The following is a 19,724-nucleotide window of genomic DNA, read 5'->3' as shown; positions in this document are numbered from 1 at the left end:
AAAAAAAGAGACATATTGCGGGGGTTTTAAACCCCCTTTAAATAACTTTAAAATACTATAATTTTTAACTTACAGACTACTAACATAAGCTATATATTTAATTTAAAAAATTATTTAAAATTATAAACTTTATACATTTATGTCTTATATGAAATTATTTAAAATTATTTAATTTCATAGCCATTAGTTACATTTTAAAATGATTTAACAAATTATATTTTCAATTTTCTTATAAAAAATCATTTGTTCAGTTTGACATTTAAAATAAAAATTGTGAGAGAATTTAAATAAAAATAACAAAAAGTCTTTTGTCACTTGCTTTTTTATTAAGAACTTTTTTGTCATTGAAAAAACATGAACAAAAAAAATCTCAGGTCTAGGTATCTTTCCAATTGAAATCACTCAATCTCTCTTTCTCTTTGAGCTCAATCCCTCTCGGTCTCAAACAATTTCTCTCAGCTTTAGAAGATTTGTGTCTTTCTCCGACGCTCAATAAGTGATAGAGAAAAGTTGTTGGTGGCGGATGACGGTGCACTCTTGTTCTTCTGAAAATAATCGCTTATTCGGATAATCTCGCCACACGTATACTTCGGAGCTCGGATAGTTGGAATCGGGATTGACTCTTCATTGTATATTTGATTGTGTTGTGCATCCTCGGTTGATTTTGGTATATGAAATTTGCGGTTATCAGCGATGGAAAAAATGAACGGGACTGGAAACAAAGGGTTTAGCAGCACGAATATGGAATGCATTAGAAGAGCATTCCATATTTCTGATTCTCTGATCTATACAATCACATTTCAATTTTTATTTGTTCTAAATAATTGAGAGTGTGTCTAACAATATCGTTAAATTGGATATGATTTTTAGGGTTCCTGTTTCAGCTGTGTCTCGAAAGACAATCTCCATGATAATAAGTGAGGCAATGTCGTCGATGAAGGTGAAGGTGTGAAATCTCCAATTTATATATATCCCAGTCAGTTTGCATTTGTTATATTGGTTTGATTTATGTTCTATCATTTAGTTTATTGAAACTGTGTGAAATCTCCAATTGCTGTTTAGTTTTGATTCTATGTTTTGATGATTTCTGAATGTGTTCTGCTTTGTTTAGACCGTTCAAAAAATTATGATGAATGAGTCTATTACTTTAGTGATTACTCTACTAAGAGTTTCTTCAATCTGTGAGTGAAAAATTCAAATCAAGAGTGAAAAGAATCCCCAATTTTTGTTGTTATGTTGTTAATCTAACGAGCGATTTGATCAATTCTTTTTGGTTTCAGGATTGGTCGCTCTTGAATGACCTACATGTATTCTTTGAAAGGGAGTGGTGCTTACTGCCAACTATACACAGCTCAATCCATATATGGTCAAAACGTAAAGGTTTCGAAATATTTCATAAACTTCTCTTACGCGTATATTATATTCTGAAGAAAAAGCTTTATCTAGTAGTACCTTTGAGTGGCGTGAGACCTTTCTCTACAAAGGAACGAAAGTGCAAAATACACAACAAAGAACATGCACTTGCTGGAAAAAAGAGAACATTTGGTAGTGCAAATTCTTCAGCAGCTTCTATAGTAAATGACATGTTAGTATCAGAAACTATGCAAGTAACTGGAGGGACAAGACCAGAACTTGCAGAGTCATGAAGTCTAGAAAGAAGTTCGCGGAACGGTTGAAGGAAGTTCTTTCTAATTGATTGACCAAGAGAAGGTATGTCTTGACTAACATCTCCATTACCATCTATTGGAGTTAAACCATCTGGTATGGTCACAAAGGTAAAAGTGGTGAAACTGTCAAAGGCTTTTGGACCCCTTGATTTGAGCAAGCGTTTGTGATTGTATTCGGTGTTGACAAAGGTTATGTGAAAGCCTTGAAGGTGAAGAAACTTTGCTAGTTTGAATACTGGATTTATATGGCCTTGAATTGGACATGGAATCAACACTGCATGTGGCTTTTTGTTATCCATTTCTGAGTTTTTGTGTTTGAATGTTGAGCAAAGGGATAGATAAGGCAGTGGTTTTATAGGGATATAGTCAATTTTGTTTGATTTGTGGAAAGAAACTACGTGACACAATAGTTAATGCATACTAGTTTAGCCACTTCTTTTTATTTGTGAGAGAAGAATAACAGTTTTGCATTAAGAATTTATTTGGACAATGTAAGTTTAAGAAGGCTTCACATTGAGAAAAAATTTCACACTAAAGTTTCTTGTATAAATTTACCTTTTTGCTTAGTGATTATTTATGTGTCCCTGAAGGAGAAAAATTATGCAGGCATATTCCAACAACGGTTATTTGAAAGAAAAAACAAATATACTTGAGAACAATCAAACATACTAAAATCTTTTTAGGGTTGGAGATGATCATCATTACCCAAAAAACACCTAAATCAATAGGATTAAGAATCAACATCAAGTTTTAATACAACACATGTTTTTTAACGTGAAATCATGAAACCCCCAACATGAAGGGTTGGAGATGATCATGACAATCCAAATATGAAACAATGAAAAAAAGCAAAGCAAAATAAAAGAAAATGAAGCATTAAGAATCAAGAGAGAATGAGAATGGAGAGGGTAGAAGCAGTGCTTAGAAGTGCATAAAATGTGTCAATTTATTTGTTTTTCAATTTTTTGTACTCACGTGTTCTTCAATTACTAATTGGTATTTTAAATTTATTGATTTGATTAACTGTGATTTTTTAAAACAATTTAGCTTAAATATTTTTTAGACATTAAATTCAAATTCAATAATAATAAAGCTTAAAAATTAAGTATATAAAGGGGTTCTAATTTCAGGCAAAAAAGAAGGACAATGCTGGGAATTGGTGCTTTAAAATTATTATTTTTAAGTTATTTAAAGGGGGTTTAAAACCCCCGCAATCTGTCTTTTTTTTTAGTTTTAACTTTACCTGACGTGGCATCATACGTGGCGTGCCACGTAAGCGTCCGTTAGTGCAATTTAACGGGAGGGACCAAAAATCGTGACGGAAAATTTTGAGAGGACCAAAGTTCGACGAAATTTTTTGTGAGGACTAAAAATCAAAAGTATCATATTTACAGGGACTAAAAACTTATTTAACCCTACTTTTTTTAATACTAGTATTTTGGCATAACACATAGTGATGATGGAAAAAAAATGCACTATATAAATGATTGACTATCCATTTCACTTTAGGGATGTTTATGATTCATGAATTACGTTGAATAAAAAAAATTTGAAAGAATATCATTTTTATTTTTAAATTTTTTTGCTCTTAATTTATTTTTTATTTTTTATGAGAAATTAATTTATATAATTAAATCTGTTTATAAAAGGAATTTGATTTTAAACCAATTTTAAGCTAATTTAAATAGTTTAAATTAAATAGTTTTTTTCATTAATCAATTAACTGATTTAATTTTTTAATGATGCAATGCATCTCAGTTTATATATAATTAAATTAATTATATTTTTGAACACTTCTAATTCCACTAACATATATTAAATTGTAAAACTAATATTTGAAAGAGAATTTTCAATATTTTGAAAAAAATGTTCTGAGGTGTTATTATGTACTCACCTAAACTAAAAAGAGTATGCTTACTTAGGAATGCGAGAAATTTTGCGTTTCATTATATAGAAAATTAGTGTTTGATATCTTTCTAAATTCTGGGCAAGAATATATAAGAGGCTTTATAGTCCTGATAATGCTAGTAGTGGAGGATCGGTTCTTCCTTCATTATAGTTATGATTACTAAAAGTACAATACATTATAACCCCTAGTTCTATAGAGTTGTCAGAGGTTTTTAAAGTTTTTGTGGTAATAGAACAAGCCCACGCATGGATGGTGATAAGCTTTGTATGTGTTGTTTTGCGCAATAAGTTAGATCCCTTTTCAACCTTAAGGTTGAGGTATTTATAAGAACTTTGTCGGCATGGATCTCAGATCTCAAGAGTGTGGAAAAGGGTAATTATTTCCCTTGTTTCTTTAGGGAGCATGGCTAACTCCACATGAATCCCTCTTTCATACTGTTATGAACTAGGACACATTGCCTCCTCATTTTTTCAAGACGAGTGATCTGGAAAATGGGCGTCATAACCAAATGATGAGCGCTTATTCCAATAAACGGGTGACTAGGAAGCTGGTTGGTGGCATCTTATGTCACCTCCATTTAGTGAACCTTCTATTCCGCCCCTTGTGGATCATTTACAAATATACTAATACACAGTCCCTCAAGCACGAGGGCTTGAAAATGGTGAGGTGATTTAGTTTGTTTTCCCTTCCTTACTTGGGCAAGTCCCTCAGGCATGCCTAGGGCGAGTCCATCAAGAACATGCGAGTCTCTCAAGCATGGGGTAAGTCCCTCAAGCATGGGATGAGTTCATCAAGAATGGTCTGAGATATACCTTCAGCTGTCAATGATGTGAACCCTCGTACGTCAGTTGAGAAAATCTCCAAATGTCAACTGAAGGAAATCCCTAAACGTCATTTAAGGTGAAATGCATGCACGTCATTAAATATGATCCATCCAACAGAGGTGGTCTGTTGTTGTATCCTCCTTATTTATCCATAGTACCAGAAACTATTTTCTTTGGAGCTCACCCAATAAACAGAACAAGGTGTCTGCTTTAATGTCAATTGCAATTCTGGCACGTACAACAGATGTCCTAACAACACACAATGCAGAAAGTTAATGCAGAAAGATAAAGAACAAAGTAATTGTTAACCCAATTCATTGCAAATAACACCTAATTTCGGGGCTACCAAGCCAGAAAGGAAGTTTACTATTAGCAGTATTAGTTCAAAGCTAAACACCCCCTGATTACAACTTATCGCCTAATCACTACCCAACGCTTCTTCTGCCTAGAAGTGGACATCTAGACCTGAGAAATCGTCATCCCACTTCCAATCACCGCAGTGGTAAAACAGTCACACGCCCTGCGACCAAGGGAACCCAAATATAAAAATTACACTTTCCAATAAACAAAATACTTAGTTAAGCATCCTAACTAAGAACAATACTTGATCTTGCTTAAAAGCTTTGATCAAGAACACCACCCAACTCTCTTGCTTAAAAGAACAACAACCCTTATTGAAGAACACCACTCAATCCTTAGAAGATTTGGAAGTGTCTTGAATGATTTTGAATGAATGTGAATTGAGAGATTTTGAAACATGAGAGTTTGGTAGTTTGAGAGTATTATGAAAAGTCAGGAAAAAGAAAAAGTTATATTGTCCTTTCAATTAAATACCGTGCGGAGATGCATCTCAGTAGATAGAAAAAACAATTTATATGTTGAAATTTTACCGAGATGCATCTCCGTAATTGTTTCTTACATAGTATAAGCGCTTAAATTTAAAACATTTGTGTTTTGGATGCATCATCTTAAGCATTTTTTATTTTTCATAGGGTGTGGTAGCATTCCATAGAATGTACATTCCCAATTTTTCTAAAGTTATAAAATACTTGGGCTGGCACATGAACACGTTGTTGTGTGTATAGCTAGACATTATTATAGAGCAGTTTTATGTTTGTATGATTGCATCCCCCACAGGCTAATGGAATTGCAATAAATAGCATCCTAGATATCACATGCAATGTGTTTAGTATTCATCCACCTAAAGTTGATTGTTATTGTGTTTGATCAAAAAAAAAAAAAAGTTGATTGTTGTGCCTTGTAATCATAAAAGAAAGTTGATTGTTGAGGCTGATGTTCTCATTCTAAAATCCTTTTCTACGTTTCCCAGTTAGATCATTCACACTTATTCAGTTTACATAATTAGAACAGCAATTAAAAAAATGCAAACTTAATAATAACTAACCATCAAAATTGTGACGGAAAAGTGAACACAGCAACAAAATATTTTCCCACTGAATGGGGTTGCTGGATAGATCAAAAAATGCTAGAGTATATTGTCATGAATTATATCTAAGTATTATAATTGTGACTAAATGACTAATAAAAGTTTGGAGCATAGTGGGAAAAAAATAGCTCTGCATGGCCAAAATCTGCCTGGAGAGGCGACGATCCGCACTCTTCACTGCGACAGGAAAATACACAAATATCCAAAATTTAAGTACATCGCGGCCCACCTATTACATTACACTTCAATTATTCAAAGATAAGAACACAACAACATTCACAGATTTTATTGCTTCTTCCGGGTTTCTAAACAGGGATTTCGCATGCACACAAAATTGAGACTCATCCGCATTTGCTGAGTTTATATCCACACATGTTCTCTGTTATATTCCCTTACAACGACAGGAACACTTGTTGGGGGGATCTGCCAAAGGTAAATTGTTAGATCTTTTGTTTTTATTAATTGTAAACAATCTTTTTTAAGTTTCAGAACTCACCATGCCATAATCTGTGACAATCATTGAAACATAATCTGAAGGTGTGGCATCATAGCTGACATCGATTTAGAAAAATGTAAGGTTAAAGTAAGGAAATAAAAAATTTGGATTATCTCATATACATATAAATGCCTTACATCAGATTTAGAAGTTGCAGATTTTCAGTATTGGCCCAAGCATCCAAGTGGTTAATATCCCGTCTACCCGAAACCTTTGAAACGAGATCTGGATCACCTATAAGAAAACAATGGAAATATCAGCTTTCTTCCAGACAAAAAGTTAAAGAAATCCTATTCATTCGCCATTGTTAACATACCAAGTTCATTTGAGCATATTGAGTCAAGTTGTACCCTTTCATGAAATTTAAAAGCTTCACAACAAACTATAACAGGGACATGGAATTCATGAGCGATCATTGCAACACATGCAGTTCCAACTCCTGAATAAACTGTTCCATTAGACAACACTGATGAAGCGCCTAGAAAAACTCGAGTAACCTCATGCATTATGTAGGAAACAGCATTGATATGAGTGTATGTACAATTAAGACCTTCCTCCACTAGTCTACGAAGCAGAAGTTTCCCTCTATGACTTGGACGAGAGTCTACTACTACAACTCGAAACTGTTTCCCTAATTTATGTGCATGTAACAGTATCATTTCAACTGCTGACGATGAACCATAAGTAAGAAGAACATCACCATCTCTTATTTTTGTGACAGCATGCTTTACTATCATCTTGTCAGCAAGTATAATCTTCTCATATATAAAACGCTCAATATCTGATTGAAGAGAAGTTTTTGATTCTGACTCAGACTGTGTTCGAGGTAGCTGTGAAATTCGACTTTTGAGAAATCTAATTGCATTTCCCATACTGACTGAAAGAGGTCGACACTCAATAAGGAATGAAACATAGCTACTAATTTTTGCTGTCAAGTCTCTCACTAGAGTCTTCCCAAGTGGAACTGTGTAGTCTTTGATGGCATCCTGGAATGCTTGAAGCATAGCAATACAACGAGCATTGCCACCAGATATATCTCCAGAAAGATACTGCAAACCCACCTGATAACCACGATAAAAACAACTGGTTAGAAAAAAGTATATCCAAAGGGGACCAATTTGCAAAACAATTGAAGTGGGTTTTAAATCTTAGTCAGGAATCACCAAACGAGGGACCGATTTGCAAAAACAATTGAGGTATATCTAACTCTCAATGAAAACGGCAATTGTTAGGACTTACGCATGTGGGGAGAGTCAAATCCAAAAGACTAGTCCATTGGGTAAGTCATGAGACTCTCCCACCCAATGGACTAGTCTTTTGGATTTGACTCTCCCTTCATGCGTGGGGACTCCTAACAATTTGAGGATAAAGGAAGGAATAAAGGGAATGAGAAGGGTGAATCTTGCATGCAATTTTATTTTCTTCACTGAACTAAAACCTCCAATATGGGGGAATTTAAAAAATGCATTGAAGGAGGACTTTGAAGGGAACTTAATCTTTTCATTCCTCCCATTCCCTCCAAAGCCCTTCCCTTCCTTTCTCCCCAAATTCCCAAGTATAGCCTATGTGCTTAGCTTTAAACATGTTATTGCACTAGAAATAGCAGTACTTAGTCTGTGTTTCTCTTTCTTCTTACCTCCACTTGGCCCTAGACATCAAAACTTTACTCACAAGTGAAATAACTAAATAACACCAATGATGCGCCCACTAGAATTTACCCTAGTAGTGGCTCAAATTCGAACTCAAAAAATGAAGAGATTTCATTTCAACAATTCAACATATCAAAATACATAATATCATTATTATCATCATTCCATATCAACCAATTCCATGCTTAAGAGTTAAGATGTATTACTAGAGATGCATCAGAATGCAAAACTCCAACCATCACAATGCATGAACTCAAGTGTGTCTGATAAAACTGAAGATTTCAATAATGGTGTTTTATTGATGAAACTTTAAGCAATAAATTTGTAATGTTCTAAGGGAATAAAGATCTGAAATTGTATTTAATGAAACTACCAGCAATAGACAAATGCTACACGAAAAGAAACCATTTCAAGTTAATGATTTGAATACAAAATGTATAACTAAGGAGTACCATAAATGATCTTTCATATGCTTGGATCTATTTAACACTTTTCATGTCTTGACTGTGTTAAATTAAATAAACACATGCAAATCCATTTAGAGCTGGATCTTTCAATTTTTAAGTTTCCACAAACGATTTCTTTTTCGCATAGGTCCTTGGTTGAGTTTACTAAATGTTTAGTTATGACATGAAGGATATAAGGGCAGGGAACACCTCTGTAGCAACGACACTTCAGATGGAAGTGGTGTCTAGTGTGCGACACCAACACATGTGATTACATTCAATTAATTAATTTCTTAAAATTTCTACTAGTGCCAGTATTGTTTCCAGTGTCTGTGTCAGTGTTTCATAGGGGAACATCCTATTTAGACTGTGTTACTAATAATAGAACTAAAACATATATTATGAAAGGAAAAAACCTGACCATATAAGAATTATGGATTGCAACAAGTTGAAATAACGGGATAATATCGCCACCTTATAAACTGATGGATGCACAGGACCAAGCTGGAAAAACTTTGCCTCAAGATCAGGAAGCTGACTCCCATGTTCATACTGTGGCAAATGTCTAAACAGTTCAACTCTGTTCCTGGATTCAGTTTGGTTTACCACAGCACGGCGTTTAGCTTTCTCCACTCTGCTCTTATCATCATATTGCAGGCGTGGGTGAGGAACATCTTTTTTCCTATCCTTCTCTGATGGCCGATCACCACCCTTTTTCTCAGAAGCTGCAGCAGACGTATTAACAGCTTTGTGTGGGGGCTTTGCAGCTTTAGCTGATTTTACATTCGCTGAAGTTGCAGTTCTAGATGCCGTATTTCCTTCAGCTACAACAGATAATATAAAAGCACATACTGATTAGCAGTGTCACAATGACTTATATTACAAAAGAAATTCATGAAAGTTCATTATCATGTCCTAATATAGGAAATGCTAAAATCATCATTATAAACAAATAACGTTTGAATCCTTATACAGTCGGTTGAAGATGATACTAGGTCAATTGACAGATGAATTCTTAAAATCATGTTTCAGATTCACTTGTTTTTGCAGAGGAATTTATAATAAGAATTAAAATGTTAAGCAATGAAAGGTTATTCAAAGGAGATTTTGATGTAGTATAATCAAGACCAACATCGCACTAGTACGACCAAACACAAGCATGATGAATGCTAATACACACCTTTTGCAGCAGCTTTTTCTGCTCGCTGAGCTTCTTGAAGAGCACGTCTTTCAGCTTTTGAGGACTTATCTTTCTTCTGTTTTGAATTCACAGCTTCGTCTTTAACTTCCACTGCAGATCCTCCTCCTTTGATCGGCTTCTCTCTTTCTGTGAGGAATTGCAAACATGGGGAAAAGGGTAAAAAAAATGCTTGAATTTCTAAATTATGCTAAATGAAAGCTTAAAATTGCCCAAGACACCTTCAAAAGACCATATATGACTAGAAAGAAAAACAGCAAACAAAGAGAGCATCTTAGAATTGCTACAAAAATAGATTGACAACAAGCAAGTCAGGCTGTTTCAACAATTATTCCTCATATTTTCTGATTGGCCAAACAGTTAAAACATAAAATGAACACTAAGAGAAGAGTACAAAAGTTATCAATATAGCAGATGGCAGAAAATAAATGAAATTTTTAATTTGAAAAAAAATAACTATTGTTGCATAAAGTCATAAAAAATTACAAAAATTAAGATTCAAAAGGTGCCAAATTAGGTGGGTTTTGTGAGTTTCATTAAAAAAACAGACACATATAATTCGATCGTGCCACTTAAGAAGCATTGGCTACTTGTTAAAGTAGCTATTAGGCCCATAGCATTTTTCATAACAAACAAGCAAAGCCATAGCATTGCAAGGGCAAGATATGAATAACAAACAAGCAAAGCCATAGCATTGTAACTGTATTATACAGTGTTAATCACACTAGATACTCTCTGTAGAAACTACAAACCCATGTTAAATAAAGCTCTTGCCTAATTTCATAAAGTTTTAAGAAGCAATAAAAATTCAAAACAAATACACTATTGACAAGAATTGATTTGTAAAAATAAATTCATGAAATTGAAACAGGAGAAATAAAGTACAACTAGTACTTATTAGCACCATATTTTCCTCTTAATGTCAATGCAAATGATATTTTGAGTGATTACAACAAAAGCAGCAGGCCATAATGAAACTTATTTTAAAAGCACGTTATGATGTTATCATTAAATAACATGCTTCCCAAAGAAGCTCCTCCAATATTCCAGAAATTAAATTCCAATCATAAATGCAGTGATACTATTCAAAACTTTATCCCTAACGCCAATTTCAACACATTAAATACAAATTTCATATAGAAGCGTGCAATTATCAAATCAAACACGATAGCATTAATTAACAACTCCACTTCCAAATGATTCTGAAACATTGAATTCACTGTTATTGATAAGCATTAAGTGCGCATTCACTAACAGAATAAGCCAAGAATCAAAGACACGGTCATACAAATCTTTAATCAAATCCTCTTAAATTTTAGTATCTATCTACTTCCACACTACACTAAACAAGTTCAAATTCAAAGCATATCAAATTCTCAATTTCAAAAATATCCAAAAACTCACCGTCAATCGCAAACGAATCAGCATTGACCACAGAAACCGTAGTCAAATTACACATCGGAATTCCGCTACCGCTCTTCACAGTCTTCGAATCCAATCCACCACGAGGTACGGTAGAAGCCACCGGAGACGGAGAGAGAGACATCGAAGCAGGAAACATCTCTTCGGAGCAGCTATTCTGGCTCCTGGAGACGGCAATAGCTTCATCGCAGGAAGGAGAAGAGACGACGGAAGGTTGAGAACAGAGTTCGAGATTTTCCGATGAATGAAGTGGCGGAGGGATCATGACCGGAGAGAGAGAATTGGCGGAAGGAGAGAACTCGAATTGAACCGGAGCGGGAGGAGCGAAGAAACCGACCATGCGAATTTTAGGGTCTACGACGGCGCGTGAGCCCCGACGCGCGTCCATAGTAGAGTGAAGTGAAAACGGTTAGGGTTTAAGTTTCAGTGTTGAGCATGATTAGGTGGGAGGAATGTTTTTGAAGAAATAAACGACGAAAATATTTTGTGGAGAGAATTGGGAAACTTGAAGGGAAAGAAATGGAAATTTTTTTGTCGTTTGTTCAAGTTGGGTGTTGGTTTAAAGTATTTCAATTATATTCACATGTTCTTTGGTAACGATTGGTGTTTTTAACCGTTTTTTAATTGAAAAATGTTGGTGAATTCAAGTCTTTTTGAGAACTTTTTTGTTGTGTTATGTTTTCATGTGAAATGGGATAGGGTGGAAAGAAAGTTAAATAGGGTTTAAGTTTAGATAAAAGAAGGTTTAAAATTTCAAATGATAGGATAATGAAAATGTATTAAAGTATGGAAGCATCAAGAATGGACTCATCCTATTTGACAATGAGAAAATAGGAGATTTCTATCATTTAAATTATTGTATATATAATTTAATTTAGAGTTAAATACGTTTTTAGTCCTTATAAATATGTGACCCTGCAATTTTAGTTCCTCTAAAATTTTTTTCAATGAATAGTCCTCACAAACTTTTTCGTCCCCAACATTGATCTCTCCCGTTAGTTTTCACTAATGGAGGCTGACGTGACACCATCCATCTCTCTGAGCTTCAGAACCTCAATCATTCTCAATTACACCTTCATCTCTCATATTCACCCATTGCAAAAACTTGGAACCACTAATACACATCATTTCACCATTCTCTCCACCTTCATCTTCTTTCTCTCATTCAACAACTCACCATTAGTGATTCTCGGCAATCTTTACCTCCCTCGACCTCAACCTCTTTCTCTGAGCTTCAACTTAATATCCTCTTCCTCACATAATCTCAACTATCCTCACACTTAATACTCCACTCACAACCTCTCAACAACAAAAACACCACAACAACACAAAAACAAACAGAGGCACACAGAAAAAAACCAAGGAAATTGAAAAAACATAGGCCATCCAGATTTCTTCATCTCCCTTCTCTTTTCCTGATACCCTATGAATGCTTGAGCCATGTTGAGTAAAACCACTATGTTTGTCCCCTTTGATTCCTCTTCCCCATCATTTTTTTTTAGATTTAGGGTTCATGAGGGTTTCAATGATTTGAGAGGTTAGGAGTAAAATCAGAAAAGTTGAGTTCCAGGGGTGGATTCGCGCTGAGAAGAGGGTGGGGTGATGTTCTTGGGTCATGTTTTGATGGAGGAGCGCTGTCGGAGGAGATTTACGGCAGCCTCCGTTAGTGTAAGCTAACGGGAGGGACCAATGCAAGGGACATAAAAGTTTCTGAGGACCATTCATTGAAGAAAAATTTTAGAGGGACTAAAATTATAAGGTCGCTTATTTATAGGGACTCCTGACATATTTAACCCTTTTATTTATATAGTGGATTTTACGTCAAAACATGTAAGTGTTTCTAAATGAGTGGTCTGATAGGATAGAATGACGATTTTTTATTGAAGAATAGTATAAAAATATGTTATATTATTAGTATAAAATTATTGAACAACATTTCTTTGTGTTTTTTTAAGGGTTAATTTGAAACGAGTCTTATATTAATTATGTTCTTTTTTCCTTTAGATGGATCTCATTTTTTATTAGTAATTTATTGAAAACAAAAATGATCGAATATACAGAATTGTTCACTTGAACATGTGATGTGAGTTTGGTGTTTGTGGACGTACTGTTGTAATTTTTTATCTATATCTTACCTTTATTGTTTCTTTAGATGTAAAGGGTGTGCCTACAAAAAATATATTGATGTCTAAGTTAAATAATATGCTGACAGATGATATATGAGTAGATTAATTGTATGATCATACTTAGGGAGTGAAACCCCTATTTATATAGAGGGTTGGACTCACTAAAATGATCTTTGGAATCATCGATGGATAAATACGAGTTCGTTAACGTAATTGACTCTAAGATAAGTGGTGGAACCTATCCAATTTGATTATGCTCCATGTAGTTCAGAAATGTGTGGGCATGTCAGTTTTTTTGGATACATGACTAATATGTGTGTTAATTTAGAAGGATGATTGTTGAGTCAGTTATCCCATTGTGTCATCATGTATTTTTGATATAGGAACATATAGCGGTGAAAAATTGAGTCCGAACCATTGGATTGACCCAGCTCGTACTTTAGTGAAAGTCGTCACTGCGCTTTATTGTTTCCAAAGGAAATGAAGAAAGAACGGAGTAAACCCAAAGAAGTTCAAAACTAATAAAATAAATATAAATCTTAGGTTTGGGGGTTGGTTATGCAAGGGGAAGGTATTATCACCCCTCACATCTGTAGTACTCTACAAGAACCTCTTTGAAAATATACATTATTGTTTTAATGTTTTTGTTTTGTGAAATAGAGTGGGATGGTGAGAAAAGAGTTTTATTATGTTCGGCAAGACATTGCATCTTGTGCCTACATACCCCTTTTGTGCAATAGAGAAGTCGGAGCATTTGTATTCCCCTCAAAAGGAAAATAAAGAGCCAAAGTGGCAAAATGTTTTTGGGTGCTAAGCTTTAACAATATAAAGTAGGTTTTTAAAATGCTAAGCTTTAACAATACAAAACATGTCTTTAAAAGGAGTCAGACTTTAAAAATGCAAGGCAAGGGGTGGAATGCTAAGTTTTAGAAATACAAAACATGTTTAAAAATGGCTAAGTTTTAGAAATGTAAAGCAAGATTTAAAAGGAGGATTGCTAAGCTTTAAAATGCAAAGCAGGGTTTTGGTGCTAAGTTTTATAAATACAAAGCATAAAATAAACAAGAGGGAAAGAGGTGAGTACCTTGAAAATTTTAGTCAATACTATCTCATTCCTTTGGATTTGGTGACACAAGCAATATCAATGAGGAATCAAGCAATCATAACATACATCTCAAGCAAGCATCCATAATAAGTATAATACGGTGAACTGACTTTTATAATCGAAAATGTTGCGGTTAAGCATGAGTCGCCACCGACTTTTATTTTATCCAAACAAATTCAGAAAGGCTAAAAGAAACAGAAAAAACCTTTTTAAAGAAATCCAAGTTCGGGGGGTAATTTATGCAAAGGGAAGGTGTAAGGCACCCTTTGCATCCATGGTTTTCCATGGGCTCTTAATTGCTTTGCTTGCTCGTTTGTTTTTAGAAAAAGGTAGATGAAAGAAAAAAAAGTGGACTTTAGCTCGTAAATGAGCGTAGCCAGTTTTTGAAGAATTGTGAGAAAGAATATGAAAATTGAGCATTGCAAGGCAATTAGGGGCAATTACCTTAAACTCAGATGATAGGTCTCTTTTAGCCTTTCAGAATGAAAGGGTCAATCCTTGCCATAAAGGGGGCAGGAAGCCTTTCGTTTGGAGGTAGAAGGGTCATCGAAATATCCTTTGCCATAAAACTGTCCCGTGCCATAGGAGGGCAGGTAGTCTAAGGCAAGGATCAGAATAAGCCTTATTCGTAGGCAGCCAGAAGATACCTCAGCCTTTTTCCGTAGGCAACTTCCGAGGGCCGAGGTCATATTTGTGTATCGAAGGCAGCATCATTTAGGGTCGTATGACCTTTATTTATCGAGGAAGCATGGCTGAGGTATCCTCGTATTCGAGGGACGTGGCTTATTCTGCAAAAAACATAAAGGCAACAGGCAGCAGGCAACAGGCAACAAGGCAACAGAGGGGGTTACCCAAAAGCGTGCGTGTGTGCACCAATCACGTGATTATATTCAATTATATTATCTTGTAAATTAATGAGGCTAATTCAATTTAATAGTTGTCACTCCCTATTTTACTAACCACGCAGATAATATAAGGCAAGAAACAGTAATATGGGGAAGGGGACAATGAAACCATCGGATCCCTTAATAGGGTTTGACATAAGTAATAACTAAACAGAAAGAATAAGAGATTAGAGTTTAGGGATACCAAACTCGTAGCTTTGGCAATCAACGAACCCTGAAAAGGAGAAGGAGGAGACAGAAAGCAGAGAGTGAGTGCATTATCAAGTTCATGGGCAAACTTCATTAACCACAAAGAAAGTAGAATAATAAATTAAAAGTAAAATAGAGAGAAGGTACTTAGCTTGGCATTTGCCTAACAGGGTTGAGGGCAAGGTTTGCCTGAAGCATTGACTCTGACCATTGAGAACTGAAAGAAGAAACAACGAGGCGTGAGTGTATAGGCAGTTCATTGATATTTAAATTTAACCCTAATTTGTTAAGAAAACAGAATGAAATAAAAAGATTATTTAAACTAAATACAAGATAATACTTAGCTTTCGAATTTGATCTGATATGATTAGAGTCGGAGGTTGCCTCAGAGGTAAACCCTGAAACAAGGGCAAAGGCAAAATAATGGATGAAGGCGAAACAAACCCTAATTTAAAATATAAATCAAATATAATTTAAATTAAATTAAACTGAGTACTTAACTTTGGCTTTTGAATCAGGCGCGTAGTCGGAAGGCGTTTGAAAAGATAACCCTTTGGCTTTTGAATCAGGCGCGTAGTCGGAAGGCGTTTGAAAAGATAACCCTGAAAAAGGCACAGAAGAAGAAGATTTTTAGTGTAGGGTAAACCCTAATTAGGATTCAAATTCTTTGTAATGACAAATTGATTTAATTAATTATTGGTCTTGCGACCTAATTAATTGAATCGAAATAAAGAAATTAAATCGAGTGTAAAAATAATATTTTTGGAATTTTTTGGAATTAAAATAAGGCAAATATGCAATTTTGAAATAGTATGTAAATAATTAAATCACTTTAAATCAATTTTTAATAAAAATAAAATAAATAAAAATATTTAAAAAGTTATTTTATAAGTTTTTATATAATTTATATATATAGCAAATTTATTTGAAGAAAAAAACCAACATATATGCATATTATTTCAAAAATAAAAGTATCATGTAATAAAAAAGAAAAAAAATCTGGGACTTAGCGTAAGTAATCCTGTGTGGCTCGGCTCTGAAGACCACGGTGGACCTGCGTTCTTGTGCGCGTTGGATAGGCTGGAGCGATGATCCTGTGGCTAAAAACGTGAGGGTGCATCCTGTGCGTGTGGACCGAGAAGTATTGAATCTGTCTGATTCAAACTCCAAACGCGCGCGTAAACGGGCCACTAGGGAAGCGCCACATTGTCGTCTTCTTCGCCAGTCCGTCGTGTTAGCCCTGTTGGGACTTTTACCTACGGACACCCCTCCGTTGCTAGAACCTGCAAGCTACGAATGCAACCAAACGCAACAAGAAATATTTCGCGACCTCATGGATGTGATCGTCCAGGTCTCACGATTCTAATGATACTAATTATTAGGTCCAATTTTACTTAAAACAAAAAACCTATTTCAAAGTCAAAAAACCTAACAATGGTGGAATGTTCATAACGACATGGAAACACAATTAAAGCTCCAGAATCAATCAGTATATCATAACAAACATATATATGCAATTAGATTTTGATGTGGATGCATGAATCATTGAGATCGAATGATTTTCAGAAAGTGCAAACCGTGAGGTGTTGAGGGTGATTCTGGTCGTGCAAGGACTTGGAGATGATCTGAATAGCTTCAGGAGAACTCAAGGAATGTTTCTGAACCTTAAAATCTCTTCGAATCACGCTGCTACTTCCAATTTCGAATTCCAATTTTCTTGAAAATTTTGGGAGCTTGATTAGGGTTCTGCAGAGCAAGAATCCGTCACCCTAGGGGTCTGCTCTTGTTTGATACTTATAGAGGATGATTTAGGGTTGATATTCTTGGAGAAAATCCAATTGAATCAAAGATTGCCATTAGAGAAAATATGATTGAAAATTATGTTCAAAAAGCTTCCAAATTTGGTTTAATTCCAATATTTTTTTACCAAGCTTTGTGGACCACGAAAATTAACTCATTAATGTGATTTATTTGATTGGAATTGGAGCAAAATAAAATCTCTAACTATTTTTATGATTTTATATATTTAATTTATGATTTAAAATAAAAACCATAAAAAAAATAGCAAAATCCTAAAAACAATAAAGCTTTGGTTTTAGGGCGTGCATGGGCTCAAAGTGAAGATTGGATTAGTAGAACCTAGGCCCATTTGGAAAATTTTGGATTTTGAACCTTTCCTTTTCACATTTTTTCCTCAAAAATAGTCCAACTTTGACAAGGTGTATTTCTCTCAATTCTTGAGGTATGGAAGTGTTATTGGACTTTTTGGAATCCTTAGAGAGTCCTCTAACCAATGTCTTTGGTCCTATATCAAAATCATTTTCCATTCTCATTTTATGACCTTTTGAAAAAAATGTCTTTTTGTTGACTTTTGAAAGGGACCTATAATGTATGAAGCCATATCTCTTAAACCATTGACCTATGGGCTCTGATTCTTGGACCATTTGATAGAGGAATGAATTCTCTTCAAAATGAGCTTTGGTGGGAATTTTTCTGATGAAGTATGAATATTTGGTGAATTTTCAAAGTTTGATTGACTTTTTTAGTTCATGCCCAAAATAGTAACTTTTGACTTTTGACTTCTCTGATCTTTCCTTGCATCATCATGATCAACCCTTGATCAAATGATGATTTGAGGGTTATGAGGATGTTGTTGACCAAATATCTTGAATTTTGACTGTATTTTGACTTGAAATGACTGTTTTGCCCTTGAGAGTCGACTGTTGACCTAATCAGGATTTGAGGGACTAAATTTGTTCTGTTTGACTTGAACCTTTATATGGAGATACTTTGGGATGTTGGTGACCCTATGGAACCACCTTGAGCCATTGATTCAATGATTTTCCGTTAAATGACCTAAACCCTAATTCAGGGCCTTGTATAGGAGAGTGTATTTTGGAGCTTTGTGTTTTGATTTGATTTTGTGCAGGAGAAAATGTGTGGGCAAATTTTGGGGTATGACAGCTGCCCCTGTTCAATTATCTTAAACCTGAAGATGTAGAGTGGTTTGTGTGCCAGTCGGTATCTGAAGGTGGAAGATGATTGAACACTAGAATACCAAGAAATTTGCCCTAGCTGATGTAGGGACTTTTGTCGGAGATGGGCTTGAAGATGCCATCCAGCAAATCATACATTAGATTCGGTTTGGAGTGTTTGAGAAGTATTTGTTAGAGATTGATCGTGTTAGCGTTGTTCGTGATGAGAGAAACGGGTCATACATTTAGACCATATATTAGACCATATCTGAGGAGGGATATCAGAACGAGTTATTCGTTAAACCATATCTGAGGGTGAATACCAGAACGAGTCATACATTAAACCATATCTGATGGATAATGCCAGAACGAGTCATACATTTAGACCATATCTGACTAAAAATACCGGAACGGGTCGTATATTAGACCATATCTGATGGATAATGCCATAACGAATCATACATTTAGACCATATCTGACTAAAAATATCGGAACGGGTCGTATATTAGACCATATCTGATTAAGAATACCGGAACGGGTCATATATTAGACCATATCTGATTAAGAATACCGGAACGGGTCATATATTAGACCATATCTGATTAAGAATGTTTGTTTGTTAGGGTTGATGAGTTATTTGACGAAGTTTTGGGATGTAAAAAGGCTTGTCAGAATGAATCTCCAGCTTGATTATATTTGAGAGGAATGATTGTCGAGGCGGAACCTGAAAACAAAGTATGCAATGTCATGATGCATGTAATGAATGAGATGGGATTCTCAAAATAAATGAGAAACTTGCATGAAGTGATGTATGCAATGTATGAATATGTTTATGACATATGATATGCGAATATGATTTATGTTGTCCTGATTGAGAAAATAAATCTCTATATCCTTGTGATTTTATTGTCGGATCTTGTCTTGAAGATGCTCAGCTGGTGATTTATGGTTTCTACTTGGGGATGATTAGTAGTTTGATGTACCCTGTTTTTAGAGATAAACCATGTTGGAGAAGAGCAACATATTGGATGATCGGTAATGCGGAAGATGTAAACTCTGTTGGGGAGTCATGTCTTTGTTGAGACGAATATGTTTAAAGATGTCTTCTTAATGATTACTCTGCGGGGAGGTGGTTTCGTGAACCTGGCTCTGTGGGGAGACATGGGTGTCTTGAAAGTTGCCCCCAGTATCATAGTAACTTACTACTTGGTTCAGGACACGCCACTGAGTATTGATCAAGATGTTGAATTTGGACTTGCATAGATTTGCCCCAGATTGATTGGACGAAAACATGTCATGCCCCTTGTATACGTAAGAGACAGGGCTTCCTTGGAGTAATTTTGTCTGTCGGGATAACTTTCAATCA

General features: G+C 35.1%; 2 protein-coding genes across 3 annotated transcripts; both read right to left on the bottom strand.

The window, feature by feature from the left end:
* Positions 1–1,415: 1,415 nt before the first annotated feature.
* Positions 1,416–2,006, bottom strand: LOC131630554 (7-deoxyloganetin glucosyltransferase-like). The gene has a single exon (XM_058901336.1). The coding sequence runs from the start codon at positions 1,964–1,966 to the stop codon at positions 1,439–1,441; it is 528 nt and encodes a 175-aa protein (XP_058757319.1). The 5' UTR covers positions 1,967–2,006; the 3' UTR covers positions 1,416–1,438.
* Positions 2,007–5,896: 3,890 nt separating this feature from the next.
* LOC131630553 (uncharacterized) lies at positions 5,897–11,617 on the bottom strand. 2 transcript variants are annotated; one of them, XM_058901333.1, is made up of 7 exons: positions 11,041–11,617; positions 9,619–9,765; positions 8,913–9,262; positions 6,660–7,404; positions 6,481–6,577; positions 6,344–6,398; positions 5,897–6,270 (listed from the first exon to the last, which is right to left on the bottom strand). In XM_058901333.1, the coding sequence occupies exons 1-7, from the start codon at positions 11,444–11,446 to the stop codon at positions 6,208–6,210; spliced, it is 1,863 nt and encodes a 620-aa protein (XP_058757316.1). In that variant the 5' UTR covers positions 11,447–11,617; the 3' UTR covers positions 5,897–6,207. The 2 variants fall into 2 exon arrangements, with proteins under 2 accessions (XP_058757316.1, XP_058757317.1); XM_058901334.1 differs by lacking the exons at positions 9,619–9,765; positions 11,041–11,617 and having other exon boundaries at positions 8,860–8,995.
* Between the last annotated feature and the right edge of the window lie 8,107 nt (positions 11,618–19,724).

Source organism: Vicia villosa, unplaced genomic scaffold (assembly GCF_029867415.1).
Source record: "Vicia villosa cultivar HV-30 ecotype Madison, WI unplaced genomic scaffold, Vvil1.0 ctg.000696F_1_1, whole genome shotgun sequence".
Classification (NCBI taxonomy): Eukaryota; Viridiplantae; Streptophyta; class Magnoliopsida; order Fabales; family Fabaceae; genus Vicia; species Vicia villosa.
The sequence above is the reverse complement of the archived record's forward strand: the minus strand, read 5'-3'. Positions and strand labels throughout refer to the sequence as shown.

Bases quoted from the DNA above. Each gene is read 5' to 3' on its own strand.
- LOC131630554 (XM_058901336.1), bottom strand. From the start codon at position 1,966: ATGGATAACAAAAAGCCACATGCAGTGTTGATTCCATGTCCAATTCAA.
- LOC131630553 (XM_058901333.1), bottom strand. From the start codon at position 11,446: ATGGACGCGCGTCGGGGCTCACGCGCCGTCGTAGACCCTAAAATTCGC. The intron at 9,766-11,040 runs GTGAGTTTTTGG...AATTCCTCACAG, and splicing joins TGATTCGTTTGCGATTGACG to AAAGAGAGAAGCCGATCAAA. The intron at 9,263-9,618 runs GTGTGTATTAGC...TATCTGTTGTAG, and splicing joins AGAAAAAGCTGCTGCAAAAG to CTGAAGGAAATACGGCATCT.